The 17,868-nt window shown below is 37.2% G+C and overlaps 1 protein-coding gene across 1 annotated transcript in view; it reads right to left on the bottom strand.

The window, feature by feature from the left end:
- Window positions 1–32: 32 nt before the first annotated feature.
- Window positions 33–17,868, bottom strand: part of Top2b (DNA topoisomerase II beta) — a 64,890-nt gene continuing 47,054 nt past the window's right edge. The window contains exons 28-36 of the mRNA XM_005080981.4: window positions 15,377–15,571; window positions 11,145–11,289; window positions 10,764–10,925; window positions 8,688–8,889; window positions 7,700–7,779; window positions 6,077–6,187; window positions 2,338–2,463; window positions 1,331–1,425; window positions 33–521 (exon numbers count right to left, since the gene is read on the bottom strand). Coding sequence (XP_005081038.1) covers window positions 354–521; window positions 1,331–1,425; window positions 2,338–2,463; window positions 6,077–6,187; window positions 7,700–7,779; window positions 8,688–8,889; window positions 10,764–10,925; window positions 11,145–11,289; window positions 15,377–15,571 — 1,284 coding nt within the window. The 3' untranslated portion in view covers window positions 33–353. The remainder of the gene's footprint in view (window positions 522–1,330; window positions 1,426–2,337; window positions 2,464–6,076; window positions 6,188–7,699; window positions 7,780–8,687; window positions 8,890–10,763; window positions 10,926–11,144; window positions 11,290–15,376; window positions 15,572–17,868) is intronic.

The following is a 17,868-nucleotide window of genomic DNA, read 5'->3' as shown; positions in this document are numbered from 1 at the left end:
TATGGTTTCACCTTCAGTAAAGAGTCTGAGAACACAGTTCCATTTTTAATGTTTAAATTTCATTTCAAAAAGCAGGTCTGTAGTCTGCAATCATGACAATTAAAATCTGTGCTAATGCACGGTAATCTATAACAATTCTACAAGCCAATCAGACAACACATGACATTTCAATGAGTAAAAAAGAGCATAAAACTGTATGTGTAAGAACAAAATGTTAAAAGGCCTACCACAATAATAAAAAACCATCAATTACATCATCACATTAAAATAAGCCAGATGTACAAAATTCTGAGACAGAAAAGACAAAGGACAACACAAGATATTTTTGAAAAATGTTCGTGCTCTTTGGGCACTTAATTAAACATTGCAAAATCAACATCTTCCTCTTCGTCAGATTCTGCAAAATATTTTACTTCTTTCCTAGCCCGACCAGTCCGTGGCAGAGCAGGTGGTTCAGAAGTGAAGTCTGAGGGGAAGATGTCTACATCTGAATCCTGATCAAAGGATGTTTTCTTCGGTTTCTAGATACCCCCCCCCCAAGAAAAACAAAAGATTAAAAATCCCAAAGTTAAAGAAAGCCCATGGTTAAGAACTATTACTCCTTATACTTACACTTATGGTATATTGCCAATAATCAATCATACTTTTAAAACTGGAATTGGAATGCTAAGTTAAGCCTGATATGAATTATGGATGAAAAAAAAAACCAGATGAAATATAGTAAGTAATTAGCTACTTTGGGCTCTTGTGTTTACCAGGTTATAGCTCCATCAATGTAACATCACTAACTTTTTTCTTACTCAATAAGTATACACAATGTTAACATCAGAAATTACTCAAATTGTCTTAATTCATGCAAACAGAACAAAGCTACGCACAGTATGTAGCACACACTATCACAAGTGTTGATAAAATATTTTAAAAGTCACAGAATAGACAAGAGATAGAAAAGGGAATTGATGGGAAAGAGCAATTTATGAAGCTATAACCATCCATATGCATATTTTTAAGTTTTAATAGAAAGAGAAAATAAGTGGCTTATGCCCTCAAAAAAGAAAGGGCTTCTAAAAGGTCAGATTAATTAGGAATACTAGGTACTGTCAATCAAACTCGATTTTAAAAATCAAATTAACCTGTTTATAAGAATATTCTAATATTCAAGTAGCACACAACTACAACAGTTCAATAAATAAAATCGGAGATTCTAAGGGAAGTTGACTTACAGGACTTTCATTGGTGAGAAGTGAATGTATAGCTCTCCCAGACATTCTAACAGGGAGTGATGACATGCAGCACAGACCCTGAGCCATTCTGAGGTGTACTTGCTTACCTTGCTGGCTGTTTTAGATGGTTTTCTCCCAGGATTATAGTCACCTTCATTTTCTGAGCCTGATGCTTTCCTTTTCTTTGCCCCTCGGCCTTTACCTTAAAATACATGAAAACAGTTTTCCTCCCAAACGTCAATGGAACATAAGATAGATGCCCAAGTCTTATAATTATTTCTACACCCAATAGTGTAGCCTGCAACCCTACTCTTGCCTTAAGTGACAGACATATAACATTTTAATTCTGGAGTATATGTGACTAAAGAGTATTTTAAAAATACACTTAAAACAAGTGAGAAGCCAGGTATTGGTGGCTCATGCCTTTAATCCCAGCACTCAGAGGCAGGTGGATCTCTGTGAGTTCCAGGCCAGCCTGGTCTACAGAGTGAGTTCCAGGACAACCTCCAAAGCAATACTTTGGAGAAACTCTGTCTTGAAAAAATGAAACAAAAAGAAAAAAAAAGTGAGAAATCTTGGAAATAAGTTTCAGTACTAAGCCCTGATAAAAAAGACTAGAATTTTGCTAATATGACTCTTGAAAATAGGAACAAAACTTGTTACAAGAGTGCTTAAGTTACCTGTCACAGCTGATAGACTTACCAAGGCTTCAAACCACACATTCCTATATTATAACCTCCACAGGCTCTATGATAGTTTTCTTAGCTTTTTTCCTATGTTATTTCTCTAGCCTATAGAATAAGACCCTCAAATACACCAAACAAAAGAAGTGAGACAGAGGTAGGAGAAACTCAAGGGAGTTAGTTCATTGTAGCATTTTTAAATTTTTTTTCAGTATATCTAGTTAATCTTGTCAATGTTTTAACTGTAAGTAATGTTCTAAACTGCTCTATGTCCTTTACTCTAATGCAGCACAGCTGCACAATACTACTTATTGACATGTGACCCAATTTCAAATGAAATCAGTATCCCATCACTAAACTCAGCAAAGCTGAAGAAACAAAATCCTTTCCTTATAGCAAGTGTTTAAGGGTTATAAAAAGACGGTCCTCACCTTTTGGTGTTGTAGTCTTCTTTGGAACGCCAAATTCAGAATCAGAGTCAGAGTTTACAGTCTCTACAACTTTCTTCTGTTTAGGTGCTCTCTTGGCCTTAGGGGCTGTATCTGAAGGTGGTTTACCTATCAAGCAAACATCCTTTTAGTTGGCCAGTGTAATATACTTACCAACAAACCAAGCTGAAGTGAGTTCTGTAACAGTGGGACTTTTTTTCAATTGCTGATAAGAAACTGAGTAGCCAAGAAATGTTTTCTCTCTGCTTGTTGCCAGTATAAAGGCAAATATCATCCCACGAATGACATAATGAGTATTACTCAATTATGTATAATTTTAGGTAATTCAATTGAAATATTTTAAGCAAGGGGCATTAGAAGGAATTAAGCAGTATCTTTTAAATATATATTCATGACTTAAAAAAGTATCTCTGACACACTAACTATAACCATACATTAAGTACTAGCTTATAAAAATGATTTAGTACAGAAAAGCATTTTTATGGGGTCCTCAAATAGAGCAAATATGAAGCAACTCATTTCCCTCCAATTGTGAAATCTTGACTTGGCTTTTTTATGTGGGAAGAAAAATGAAAATCCTAGATCAGTAAATGCAAGGCCTCACTTTGCCATAATATGTTTTAAAAACAAGTCTTGTATTTACTTTTCATCTGTAGTTCCATGTAAACACTAATAATCATTTTTAACTCGTGTAATAAAAAATGAGTATAATAAAAATGAGTCTGAAAAGCCAGGGGGTGGTGACACATGCCTTAATCCCAGCACTCGGGAGGCAGAGGCTGGTGGACCTCTGTGAGTTTGAGGCCAGCTTGATCTACAGAGTAAGTTCCAGGATAGCTGAGATACACAGTGAAACCCTGTCAGGAAAAAGAGAGAGAGAGAGAGTCTGGAAAACAAATGTATTAGATAAACTGACATGAAATGCAGACTGTACTATTAAAAACTGAAAAGTGTTGCTGACTTGATGGAAAAACAGAATTGAATCTCAAGCTGAGATACTCAACATAATGCCCCTCACTGGCTCATAGCAGAAGGAACTAAACATGGTAGAGGTGGTCAAAGGCTATGGCTTTTACTCCCTCTGTGTCCTCACGACTAAATCTACCCCAGGATCCAAAGGCAGCTCCTAGCATGAATGTATCCCAACAAGACAATATGGACCACAGCTTTCTCTGGTAGTGTTTTCAAGCTTGCAGAAGTTATGTGGCACTTTCAAATCTTCAACCAAATTAGGTCAGATATCTAAATATTATAGGATGCCTTTTGCTGCAAAATATTGGAACTACAAAATGTAATGTGAACAGTAATACATGTAACTCAGGGTTAACATAGATAATTCTAAGGTAGGAGAGAAATGGTATGTCCTTCCCTTGAAATACTATCTATAAATTTTATTTCAGGAAGGAGATAAGGAGATCTTGCTGAAGTCTTTGAAAGAAGTTTCCTAGTTCAACTAACACAAGACCCATCAAGCTAATAGAGAAACAGATAAATCGGTTAGGTAGAAGGTAGTCTGGTCTTTTAGTTAATGCTAAACTAACTCATTAACTTAAGGAAATGGGGTGACAGATTTCAAGAAGGGATACTGGTCCTACAGTATTTTACAAGATGTTCACATGAAGACTAAAAGAAAAAGATGTTTTAAAACATTTTAAGATGGTTTTTTTGATTGATTAAAAATTTACATGTATACACACACATGCCTGTTTTTCTTTATATGCTCCATGTGCATGTAGTGCTCACATGACCAGGTGACATCAAATCCAAGGAACTAGAATTACAAGTGGTTGTGGGTCACCTGATATGGATGCTGGCAACTGAATTCAGGTCCTCTGCAAGAACAGCAAGTGCTCTTAAACAGTCCCATGTCCCCCACCCCTACCCCTCCCCGCCATCTCTCCAGCCCCAAAAATGTCTTGAAAGGAAACTGTAGAGTCTGTCTCAGTTTGAGTTCTCCAGAAGAAGAACCTAACTAATGTCAGGGTATGGGTTCAAGTTCAAATATTTACCCAGTAGATAATGAAAGAAAGTATAGAATTAAGACAATGAAGAACAGCTAGTCATGGGTAAGTTATCAAGCCAATCATTACTCTGAGAGTTTAATTAATCTCTTAGGGGAACTTTGGAGAGCCAATACAACAACCCCAGAGTCAGAATCTGAAAGGCAAGGACACTGATCTACTTCTATACCAACTTTCCTAAATCACTGGTGCAAGGTAAGTTTAGGAAAGGGGGAGAATTAATAGTCTAGCACAGCTGCAAAGTCAAAGTTGTCAGATAAAGAAATGCAGACATAGGCCAACTTGTCCTGGAGAAGTAAGAGGAGCCTGCTATGCTCTCTGAGCAGTCTCATCACAGTTCTAGTGCATTCAGTTGAAACATGGACTTTAAGATTGTCAGGACTATTTTTCTGCTACACTCAATATATATGTCTCTATAATGTATACTATAGATTTTCTTTTCTTCTGGGAAAGAGTCCATATGGTTTAATATCTCAACTAGATGTGTATTTCTACAGTAGATACTATTTTCAAGTGCTAAGCACTAATATTGACTTCAAAGAGACCAAGATACGTGATTTGCATGTTATATAACATTAATGAATCAACTCAGTCATTTCATGAACAATCTAAGGCTATGGTGGTGGGGAAAAAGCTATAATTCAGAAAATTGTATTGACCAGATTTCCATGTACGGAGTGGGAAGAAGCAGAACTAACAGATTACAGAATCAAGATAAAATAAGTTTTCTCTGCCCAATAAAACAAAGAGCTTTATAGAAAAACTATCTTTTGTTATAATTATTTATTCTTGATAATTTCATATTTATACAATGAAACATGATTAACATTCACCTATGTGCCTTTTCCAGTTTCTCACATATTCACCTCAGTATGTCCCTCTTCCAATTTCATTGTTTTATAACCCACTAAATCCCACTAGTGCCTGTCCTACCAGTAGGAATACCTTTAAAGAATGACTCCCTCCCCAAGAGGTTATCAACTGCCAAGAGTACTTCAGTAAGGGGTAGGGCCTAGACAGTGCCCAAAATACCAATTTAAGTATCATGTGATTATTTTATAATGACAAATATTTTATGCAATCACCTTCTGTCTTTTTTTGAGGGGGAGAGGGTTGGTCTGCCTCTGCCTCCCAAATGCTGAGATTAAAGGAATGTACCACCATTACCTGGCTAAACTACAATCTTAGCAAGTTTTACTTCATATACGGAATATGGACTTAAACACTTGAAAGTGGCGGGGGGTAGTACTGGAGAGATGGCTCAGAGGTAAGAGTACTGCCTGCTCTTTCAGAGGATCCTAAGTTCAATTCCCAACAACCACATGGTGACTCACAACCATCTGTAATTTGACCTCGTGCCCTCTTCTGGCCTGGGCAGAACACTGTACACATAACAGATAGATGGATGGATGGATAGATAGATAGATAGATAGATAGATAGATAGATAGATAGATAGATAGATAGATATTTTTTGAAAGTGGGGGGCTGCATTTTAAAAATAGGGTCTAACATATTTTAGCATCCCTTCACATTATTAGAAAGCAAAGGGGGTTCTCTTAATATTGCAATATTAATTGTAATATTAATTTTAAGTTTCATAATGAAATACTCGGGCAAGTAGTATTATATAAAATTCCTTTTCGCATCAATCATCTCTACATAGCCTATGTAATAACACAATCAGGTATAAAGTACTTACCCTTTTTAGCAGCAACTGTTTTACTTGGAACTTTATCTGTTTGCTTCAGACCAAATGATGGTGCAAAAACAGAAGCAGTATCTTCTTCATTACTGTCAAATTTAGCTGAATCTAAAAATTTCAAAGCTTTTTTTTAGTAAAGAGACTCTAGAAAGACCTCTGAGTAAACTGATTCTTTGATGACTTCTCCTTAGCTAATAAATTGATCTTGTAAGTTTCTATTTTGATCATATAATCCACAACATACAAACAGCTGAAAATAGAAAATATACCAATGTTATACCTCAAAATTGTTACCTCTATTGTGAAACAATATACAGACGCACATGGCAGTGAAAAGTAATAGTATTAAAAGTTAAATATTTTTAAAAAACTGTTCAGAAGTATATACTAGTGATTTGTTTTCCAGTGAAAAGGCTCCACTGTGATAACTTCTGTATTTATACAAACACTGTTAATCCTTCTATAAAAGTAGTACTAATGCCCAAATCTAAAACAGCAGTCAGTAGGAACTCATATTTTTAAATCAACAAATCACTTTAAAGGCAAACTTACCTCCAGTTTACTTTTTTGATGGGGGAGACAGGGTCTTGCAATATAGCCCATACTGGCTTCAAATTCACAATCCTCCTGTCTCAGCCTCTCAAGTGCTAGGATTACAGGCATGTGCCACCATGCCCAGCTTCAGCTTATTTTTGTGCACAAATTAGTTTAATTTAGCAATCAACTCTTCCTCCCTTAAGCTATAACAAAAAATTTTTAAATGGCCTCTTGGGGACTTGATACCTTTACATGATTCTTTTGACAAGTATGTCAACAATGAATGTTTATCTACACTTAAAATATACCAAGTCTAGGTGTGTCTGTAGGAATGTATTTAAAAATCCAAAACGGGTTGGGAAGATGGCTCAATCATTAATGCCTTTGCTCTCCAAGTAAAACCCACAGGAAAGCAAAGGGAGCACCGTGTCCTGCCTGAGATCCTAGACCACAATAAGCAGAGAAAGGGAATTCCTCCTACCCCAAAGCCTGACCAGTCACACTAGCTAAAACAGCAAATTTTAAGCTCAAGAAGAGACCTGCCTCAATACATAAAGGGGACAGCAGCGAGGATGACTTCTGCCATTAGTCTTGAGCCTCCACCCGCACACATGATAAAGATAATCAACTAAGTGATCTCAAAAATTCTACACACACAAATATATATATAAAAGACACCCTGGTTATATTGTCTCCTATGAAAATTTTATTATCTCAGCTGTAAGAATTGGTAAGATAAATCTGCACCTATCCAGTACCTTTATACGTGTAAACAGATTCACATCACCCTAAAAATCAAGTTTCAATCTTCCAAATTTTCCTTTTTTATGTATTTCTCATTATTACATCTTATATATAGACACTATACTCAACAGGCTAGCATCTGCCTAGCATGTCTGCCACATGCGTCCATAACACCTATTCTAACCAGACAGGAAGTAAGTCTTAATCACACTGGGCAAAAGTAAAGTCTTCCACTCATGAAAAACTCTGCAATTACCTGGTCTAATGGTTTTTCTAATTTTTTTCTCTACCAAGTACAACAATCATATAATAATTAGTGAAAAGACTAAAAGAACATACCATCTTCTGACTTCTGAGAATATGAAGGAAATGAAAAGAGATTCCCAAAATCCTGACTTTTTTTGTCATGTGATGATTTTCTATTAGAAAGAAAATATCAAAAAGAGAATATAATTAAAATACCCTACATAATATACACTGTATGATTGTAATCAACAAAACTTTACGGGTGTTTTCTTTCTCTGTTAAAGACAGGGCAACACCTGCACCCTGCGCTTTCCTCACAAATTTATGTAAGTAAATATATGAGTACAGATACAAGATAAAAAGAATGATTTAACATAAAATAAGAATGGAAACTGGGCAATAGTTTTAAAGTTATTCAAAGAGACACTAACTTTTCTATATTATTATCAAAGGTCCAAAGAGAAAGGTATACTCCCTATCATACCAGGTAGTCATACCATTCCTGACAGCAGACCACAGGTGGTAGTTTCTTTACAAACTGGTCAAGGCTGGCTATATTGACTTACAATGTCTTTTTGTTAATGATAATAATAATAATAAACTAATTAGTTCACAAATCTCACATTCTCCATGTTAATGCTAGCATTCATCAAAAGCAATACTAATCAAGGATAAATCAACTGGAAAAACAAGTTTCCTAATTCTAGAGATCTAGAAAATTTTCCCAAACAAGGAACTGTCTAAATACATTCAATGGTAATAATATTTTTGGAAATAACATTTTACTGGAACAAACTATTCTCATTTATCTACATGTTGTCTAAGGCTACTTTCTTACTACAAGGGCAGCAATGAACAGCTGTTACAAAGTCATGTCATATGACAGGGACATATAAAACATTTCTTCTAAAGCCCTCCATGAAAAAGCTTGCCAATCTTTCCATTACCCTACAGCAACAGGTAGGGAAGAGCTGCAGTATTAACAAACAAATTATTTCATAAAGAAACCTTTAGCTAGAATCAATCACTCCTTGGCACTCATGGTAAGAGCTTACTGGATAATCATTGCTGTGTTACTTACTCTGGAGTAGCTTTTGATTTGCCAGGAGAAAAAGCATATTCATCTTTATCTAAGCCATCTGAAGGAACAAATTCATCTTCCCCATCATTTGTTACGGGGGATGCTTTAACTTTCAGTTCTTCTAAATCATTATTGTCATCATCATCATCAGCATCCTCCTCCTCCTCTTCTGAGAAATCAAAGGTGTACTTCGGTCTTTCAGCTAGGAGGAAAATAGAAATGAATGTTAACAGGACACAGTGGCATGCATTCATAGTTCCAGATAATTAAGAGACTGAGGATGAACCACTTATGCCTACAGCTTTGGTGCCACCTGGGTGACATAGACAGGGACTAAATAAAGAACAACAAAAGAACATGAAACTCAAAATCCTATATTTAACACTTAAAATATTTTTAAAGTATGCAAGAAAAAGATAAACATTTAGAAAATAAAAGTCTATACTTTGTCCTCAAAGTATGAAATCTACCTTACACTTTCCAGGAGGCTGGGATACTACTCTGTTTATTAGAACAACAAAAGCTGATGGGACTACTTGTTTAGGATGTTGATCATTATATTTACATATTAGTCAACAAAACAGAAAAGGTGACTGGTGTGGTATTATGTCAAATGTTCCCTGTACAAAGAACTATTAATATAAGAGTTCCCATTAAATACAAATGACAAAATTTAACATTCTTTTAAAAATGCTAAGCTTTCTTTTAGCTTGTCTAAGTAAAATATTGATTTCTCTTTATGGTTAGTTGCACTGTTAAATAACAATCATAAGGACCAGCTCAGTTGGCAAATACTGTTGAGTACACAAAGAGCTCTGGACTCAAGTCCCAGTAATCTATACATTGGTCATGCTGGTACATGCCTATAATCCAAGCACTGGGTAGGAAGAGTTGGGAAGCTAAGAAGATCAAGGTCATTCTCATCTACATAGTAAGTTTGAGGCTATCCTTAGCTACCTAAGATGCTGTCACCACAAGAAAGTGGGGGCTGGGGGAAGGAGGAGGAGGAAGGGAGGAGGTAAATTTTCACATGGATAACATAGGAAACAAATATAGAGATGGGTATACTGGCACAATGTAAATAGGTTTTATTTTAATTTTAACATACATTATAAGAGGAGAATTTTTAAACTACTTGGACACCTAATAATTTTATATTTCACTTTTCATGTATGGAAAAATATAAACATAATTTTGAAGCATTAGTTGTCATGTAACTTAATCCAACCACATTAATTATTCACCTATATCACTTATACATATACCTATTAAGAAAAGTAATTTACCCACTCGATGAAAGAAAGAATTTAAGACCTGACATGCAATCAAAAACATATTTGCCAGAGTTAAGCAACCATAAAGTTGTAACACTCATTAAAAAAAATGTGAGAAAATACATAAAACAAACCAATCCAGATTTTAATTATCTGAATACTTCCAATTAATGAATATTCAGGGAATATCAAATCATATGCAAGACAAGCTACTGCAGTCCACCTTTAGTCTTATATTTAAAGAACTGAGTACAAACAGTTACAGAGAAGAGAACTCTCAGATATAAGTGGTAGAATATAGACACAGAGTGCTTCCAATAGAGTACCACAGCTGCCTATACTACAATCTTGGGTTCTAGGTTTGGGTTTTTTTTGTTTGTTTGTTTGTTTGTTAACAAATATCCCAAAGCCATAGAAGGAACATTATTTAAGCTTTAATAACAAAATTCAGTAAAAGGACATGCTTTGGGGCTGGAGACATTTCTCAGTGGTTCAGAACACTGTTCTTGAAGACTGAGGGGTGGTTCTCAGCACTCACATGGCAGCTCACACCCATGCATAACTCCAGTTCCAGAGGGTCCAGCACTCTTCTGCTGTCATCAGGCACTAGACACACACGCATTGCACAGACATACATGTAAGTAAAATACCTATATACATAAAATAGATCTTAAAAAAACATTATTCACTCTGTCTTTCTTTGGAGTGATTGAATTCTCTAGTGTCACTGATAATACTATTGAACCCAATTGATATTCAACAATACTATACAATAAAATAAATACTAAGTGTATCACAATACCAGCTGCTCTCCTGAGCAGAGAATCTCTTGGAATAACAACAGGTTCTGTTTCTTCCAAATCACTCTCTGACTTGGACTCATCATCTGACCAAGGGTTCCGCTTCTTCACTTTCTTTGCATTTGGTTTACCAGATGATGTGGGTGTTTTTCTAACCCTGGTACCTAAAATCAAGACAATGGTAATATGCATATAAATACTTACTCAAAATTCTATCAAAGCTTTTCAATGAAAGGTTCATTTTAAAATAGAAATGTATATAAAAACTATAAAGATACTACATGAACTACTAAAAATAAATCAATCAATCAAAATCAGTAGAAAAATCCCACAGTTCTTTCTTTCCTACACAAAACATACACAAAAGCATTCCATTGCCTTACCAGGCTCCTTTTTCTCCCTTTTGGGCTTGGGACCTTTATTTACAGGAGCTGATGGGGTTGATGTCTCTTCTCCTGTACCTTCTACTGGTGTTCCACTAAATTCTTCATCAAATTCTACTTTCACTACTGTGGTATCAGGATCACCCTATGTGTTAAAAAACAAGTCAAATCCAATCATGAGTAAAAGTAAATTAGTGATGCATATTTTACAGAAAAATTTCACTCAATAGTTTCTTCATGTTTTAACATGTTCCACTTGAGACATGCTTTACTTTATTTCATTTACCTGTTTCAAATGACACTGCTTATAATCCTAACATTCTGATATACTCAGTGAGATGACTGCCACTTGGGCAAATCATAAAGAATAAGGTAGGTTCTTGCTTGTCAAAGGAACTATGAAACCAATAGCTAAGTACTCCAAAAGTACCCACAGAATCAGTGCCTATACCTAAGGTTCCTACAGACTAGAAAAACATTGTCAAATTATGGAAAGAAAATAAGCAACAGATGTATTCTGTTGAGGCACTATAAGGCTGACTCCAACCCAAAATTATTGGTAAGGACAGAGGAATTTGTAGGTAGGTTCACTGGTTCATACAACACAAGTCCAAATAGACTGAGCGACAGCAGAAGCTCAAGGGAATGTAAACGATTCTGCTTAAGAAGGACCAGAGAAAACATCCCAAAGAACTCTCTGACTGAGTTCTGGAAGAATCACTAACTATGCCAGGCAGGCAGGCAGGCAGGCAGAAAAGTGGTGAAAGCAACAAGATGGGAAACAAGGCAGGGCCTCAAATCAGGGCAATGAGCTTGTTTCAGTCATGCTAAGTTCGAGGGGCTTTGAGCATCTGGTGAGTGCGTACAGACAGGAGCCTGGACATTATAGCTGAGACTGAGATTGAAGCATTACTGTTTTAAGTGGACAAAACTCTGGACACACAGGGATGACGTTATTGGCATTGCATAAAGTAGAAAAATAGAATGATAAGAAATGAACCTAACAGACACCAGCAGAAGAGGACAGAGGCCTCTGATCTAAGGAGAAAGGCAAATGAGAAGACATGGACTAGAGGAAAGTCGTGTACACCTTAGTCATCAGACAGTCTGTTCTAGTGTCAAAATGCTTCAAATATTAGCTCTGCACATGAAAATAAAAATTAAAAAATTTCTCTGACCTAAACTCCAATTTAGGCTCATTTCCCTAATCACAAAGAGCCTGTATTCTCAGTTATGTACTAGATATATCTACATACATATTCCCTGGACTGTAAAATGAACTTGTCTATGCCATTAGCCTCTATAAGGCCATCATGCATCCTACTTTCTCAGCTTTGAACATTCATTCTAGTCTTCACACCTGGCTAACTCTGGCTGATCCTGCTCAAGGGTAGGTAAATTTCATAGACATTTAAGTTCTTGATAGTAACTGTCATTGACAAACATGCAAGATGTGATTTTAATGGGGATTGCATTGAATCTGTAGATTGCGCTCTATTATAGAGCTATAGTCCTGAAAACAGCTTGGTATTGGCACAAAAATAGACAGGTAGACCAATGGAATCGAATTGAAAATCCGGGTATTAACCCACACACGTACGAACATCTGATCTTTGACAAAGAAGCTAAAAATATACAATGGAATAAAGAAAGCATCTTCAACAAATGGTGCTGGCATAATTGGAGACTGGCATGTAGAAGAATGTGTATCGATCTATGTTTATCGCCATGCACAAAACTAAAGTCCAAATGGATCAAAGACCTCAACATAAATCCAGCCACACTGAACCTCTTAGAAGAGAAAGTGGGTGGTACCCTTGAACGAATTGGTACAGGAGACAGCTTCCTGAACATAACACCAGTAGCACAGACAGTGAGATCAACAATTAATAAATGGGACCTACTGAAACTGAGAAGCTTCTGTAAGGCAAAGGACACAGTCAGCAAGACAAAAAGGCAGCCCACAGAATGGGAAAAAATATTCATTAATCCCACATCTGACAGAGGGTTGATCTCCAAAATTTACAAAGAACTCAAGAAGCAAGTCTCTAAAACACCAAAGGACCCTATTAAAAAGTGGGCTGCAGAACTAAATAGAGAGTTTTCAATAGAGGAGTCTAAAATGGCTGAGAGGCACTTGAGAAAGTGCTCAACATCCTTAGCCATCCGGGAAATGCAAATCAAAACAACTCTCAGATACCATCTCACCCCTGTCAGAATGGCTAAAATCAAAAACACCAATGACAATTTATGCTGGAGAGGATGTGGTGAAAGGGGGACACTCCTCCATTGCTGGTGGGAGTGCCAACTGGTTCAGCCACTTTGGAAATCAGTGTGGAGATTCCTCAGAAAAATGGGAATAAACCTACCACAAGACCCAGCAACTCCACTCTTAGGCATATATCCAAAAGATGCCCATTCATACAACAAAGATGTCTGTTCCACTATGTTCATAGCAGCTTTCTTTGTAATAGCCAGAACTTGGAAGCAACCTAGATGTCCCTCACCTGAAGAGTGGATAGAGAAAATGTGGTACATCTACACAATGGAGTACTATTCAGCAGAAAAAAATAATGGAATCATGAGATTCGCAGGCAAATGGATGACACTAGAAGAAACCATCCTGAGTGAGGTAACCCAGTCACAAAAAGAGAAACATGGCATGTACTCTCTCATATATGGATTTTAGACGTAGATCTGGGGAGTGCCAGCCTACAATCCTATGGCCAGAGAGTCTGGGAAACAGAAACTTGATTTAGTGGCTGATCGAAGAAGAGGCAGACTCCCTTGGTTAAGTACTGAGCTGAACTCAAGAAAGCCAGTAACAGAGAGGGAGGACTGATGATCAAAGGGATCAAGACTGGGCTGGTTTAACCCCCAGAAACAGCTGACCAGACAAAGGTTAACTCTTGAATCCCAGGCATCAGCCTGGGAATCCAGCATGGGACTGATCAAGACCCCCTGAATCTGGGTGTCAGTGAGGAGGCCTAGGGAATCTATTGAGCCTTGGGCAGCAGATCAGTACCCATCCCACGTATACACACGGACTTTGGACTCCCATAGAACAATGTGAGGTGCACTCTCACCCTGAACTTTTGGGGAAGGGTCTAGGCCCTGCCCTATATGAAATGACAGACTATGCACACCCCCATGGAGGGCCTCACCCTCCCTGGGGAAATGAGGGGATAACGGGGGGGTTGGGGGGAGGGACCTGGAACTGACTTGTGAAGCAACCTCGTTTCTTATCTAAATTTAAACTGGAAAATAAAATTAAAAAAAAAAACAAAAACAAAAAAATGCAAGATGTGCTTATTAGTTTAACAAAAAACAAACAAAAGATTATAGAAGTTGATAAGTTACTTTGAAAACCAAATAAATCTTATTTTCTGCTTAACATTCCCTTAATTAGTCATGATATAGAACTAAAACTTATAAAGTTGATAGGTTTGCTAAGACTTCAATTTAGAAAGACATTCATGGAGTCCACTCCCTATAATAGGATGCCATGCTCAGTCATAATGCATGCAAGAGAAGTTTGGTCTTGCCCCAACCTATTGTGCCAGACTATGTTGACTCCTAATGGAAGCCTCTACCCATGAGGAGGAGTGGACTGAGGGTGAGCTGGGGGGGGAGCGAGGAGGGGTGGCAGGAGGTGAAGGGACTGGGAGGTGTGGGAGTGAGAACTGTGGCTGGAATGTAAAATGAAAGTAAGAAATAAAAAAGTAACAAAAGCCAGGTGTTGGTGGCACACGCCATTAATCCCAGCACTCGGGAGGCAGAGGCAGGCGGATTTCTGTGAGATCGAGGCCAGCCTGGTCTACGGAGCGAGTTCCAGGACAGCCTCCAAAACAATACAGAGAAAGCCTATCTCGAAAAACCAAAAAAAGAAAAGAAAAAAAGACAAAAACAAAAAAGAAAGATATTAGGTAGTGTTTCTCTCTCATTGTAGAACTGAATTTAGGCCAGGCCCCTATAGTCCCAATCTACTCAGAAGACTGAGGCAGAAGAGTTTGAGGTCAAAGAGAGGGGATGAGAGGGTGGAAACAAAACTGAATTAAATAAGTGACTCTAAACATATGTGTGATCTTTGACCAATAGGGTGTTCTTCCACAGCTCACCTGCTCTCATAGAAAGAAAATTTCCTATCACATCAAAATACATTAAAAACCATAAAGCATGATTAAGCTTAAAGTAGTGTCTACCAATGAGCTGACAACAGGAATATGTGGTACCTTCTTCTTCTTCAGCAATTTTCTGCTGGCATCTGCCTTCATAGCAGTAATTTCAGGAACAATTCTTCTCCCATAAGGTGAGGGCATCGTCTCCTCCAGCTGAAGTTTCTTTACCTTCGGTTTGCCAACTTTACCTTTTATTGCTTTTCCAGACATTCCTGCCAGAATATCTTCTCGTTCTTGTGCTTCCACTTTCTGAAATATGGGGGGAGGAAGATATTTAAACAACTCTTTAAACAATCACTACTGCATAAGAAACTGAAATAAATTATGCACCATTAAGAAACAAAGCTTTCTTTTCAGCTGATTTAATCTGAAACAAAATAATGGGAAGGGAGACAAACTTTTAAGTCAGAAGACCTGAATTTTAATCCCAATTCATGTGCATAGCTTCTTACCCTTAATGCAATACGGTAATGGTAATTAGTGACCTAAGAGGTCCTTTATAATCCAGGACCACTACTGAGCTGGCATCATCAGAAGTTGCAAATCACAGACAGAGGCAGTTCTATTAAAGGTTATGAAGCTGGGCTGGAGATGGCTCAGCTGTTAATGCACTTGTTGCTCTTGTAGAGGACTTGGGTTCAGTTCTCAGCACCCACATAGTGACTCTCATATACCTTTAACTCCAGTTTCAGGGGATCTCACCCCCTCTCCTGACTTCTTCAGGCACCAAGCACACACACAGGAAAAACACCCAAGTGCACAGTAAAAATTAATAGATCTAAAACAAATAATTAACAGTATGAAACTACTCTTTTCAATTGCTTTAGTCATAATGATCTCATTAAGCAAGCAAGAAAGAAAAAACAATACATTGAACTTACAGGGTTTGTTATCAATGACTATATAACCACAATTAATGTGACACACTCTAAATTCTACAGAATTATTCTTTCTAATAATTAACAAGTTTGGAAAGATGCAAAGAAGATTGACATCTCTTTAAAGACATTTATATAGATTTTGTTTAATAGAAGTTTATTGATATATAGGGTTTGAAATAAAATACATTGCAATACAATATTGGTACTTCTACTTACTAGTTATATATTCTTAATAAGAAACAGACAATTGGTAGGATACCTACCATGTGGCAGGCTTTATAAACACCTATCATATCTATTCTAGATGATGAAAAGGTTTGGCTAAGATTAATAACTGTTTTTACCACACTATTAGAACTCCTCTCTAAGCAAGTACTTCCACTTCTCTAGGTTCTGAATCCTTATGTATAAGGATGACTTCTTTCATTTGAGAATTACATGCAATGCAGTGTCAGCATACAAGGTATGTTCTGCTGATGGCATCACATAAAGAATGCAGAGTCATGAAATTTAAATCTAAATATTCTTAGCAAAAAAACTGTATCTTGGGGCTGAAGAGATGCTCAGTGGTTAAGAACATGAGTTGCTCTTGCAGAGGGCCCAGGTTCAATTCCCATCATCCATAAGATGGTTCATAAGCATTCATAACTCCAGTTCCAGGGGATCTGATACCCTCTTCTAAACTCCATGGGAACCAAGCATGCAGACAAAACACTCCAGACACATAAAATAAATAAATCTAAAAAAAAATTAAAACTTTCTCTAAAATTAAAAAAAAATGATTTTATTTATGTGTATGCATATATACCATACTTTGTATAGGAGCCTGTGGAGGCCAGGGGTTATCTGAGAACTGTCTAATTTGAGTCAAAAGAACTGAAATGGGTTCCTCTGAAAGCACCAAGTACTCTTAATTGCTGTGCCATCTCTCCAAGTCCGCATATTTAGAATTTAATTTGTTTGAATATTGCTAATTATCAAATAATAAAATCACAAATTAAAAGCAAAAAGCCCCCAGACTGATGACTGGGAAGACAGCATGGGACTGATTCAGACCCCCTGAATGTGGGTGTCAGTGAGGAGGCCTAGGCAATCTATGGGGCCTTGGGTAGTATTTATCCCTGGAATACAAATGGACTTTGGGTGCCCATCCCACAATGAGGGAGGCTCTCTCAGCCTGGACTCTTGTGGGAGGGTCTAGGCCGTGCTCTGGATGAAATGACAGACTCTGGAGATCCCCCATGGAGGGCCTTATCCTCCCTGAGGATCTGAGTAGGGATTGGAGGGCCTGGTGGGGAGAGTGGGGGAGGAGGGGAGGGAGAGGGAGCTGAGATTGACAAGTGAAGCAAGTTTGTTTCTATTTTAAATTTAAAAAATGAAAAAAAAAAAACAATTATACCAAAAAAAAAAAAAGCAACACTGGGAGGGCCTGAAATTGCTTTGAATGGTCAATTTTAGCTCTAGAATCTGTACTACCAAAATAAACACAAAATGGGCACGTTTCACTTCACATGTAAAGCAATATCAGACACAATTTTCTTTTCAATATCAGTTTGTTCATTTTTATGAAAAATTTTTTGCATGTGTGGTAATGGTGATATGATGGAACCTAGCTAGCTAGGATCCCACTCACTAGGGTAAAGTGCTGTACCACTGAGCATAGAC

This window comes from Mesocricetus auratus, unplaced genomic scaffold, assembly GCF_017639785.1.
Source record: "Mesocricetus auratus isolate SY011 unplaced genomic scaffold, BCM_Maur_2.0 Super-Scaffold_100006, whole genome shotgun sequence".
Taxonomy (NCBI): domain Eukaryota; kingdom Metazoa; phylum Chordata; class Mammalia; order Rodentia; family Cricetidae; genus Mesocricetus; species Mesocricetus auratus.
The sequence above is the reverse complement of the archived record's forward strand: the minus strand, read 5'-3'. Positions and strand labels throughout refer to the sequence as shown.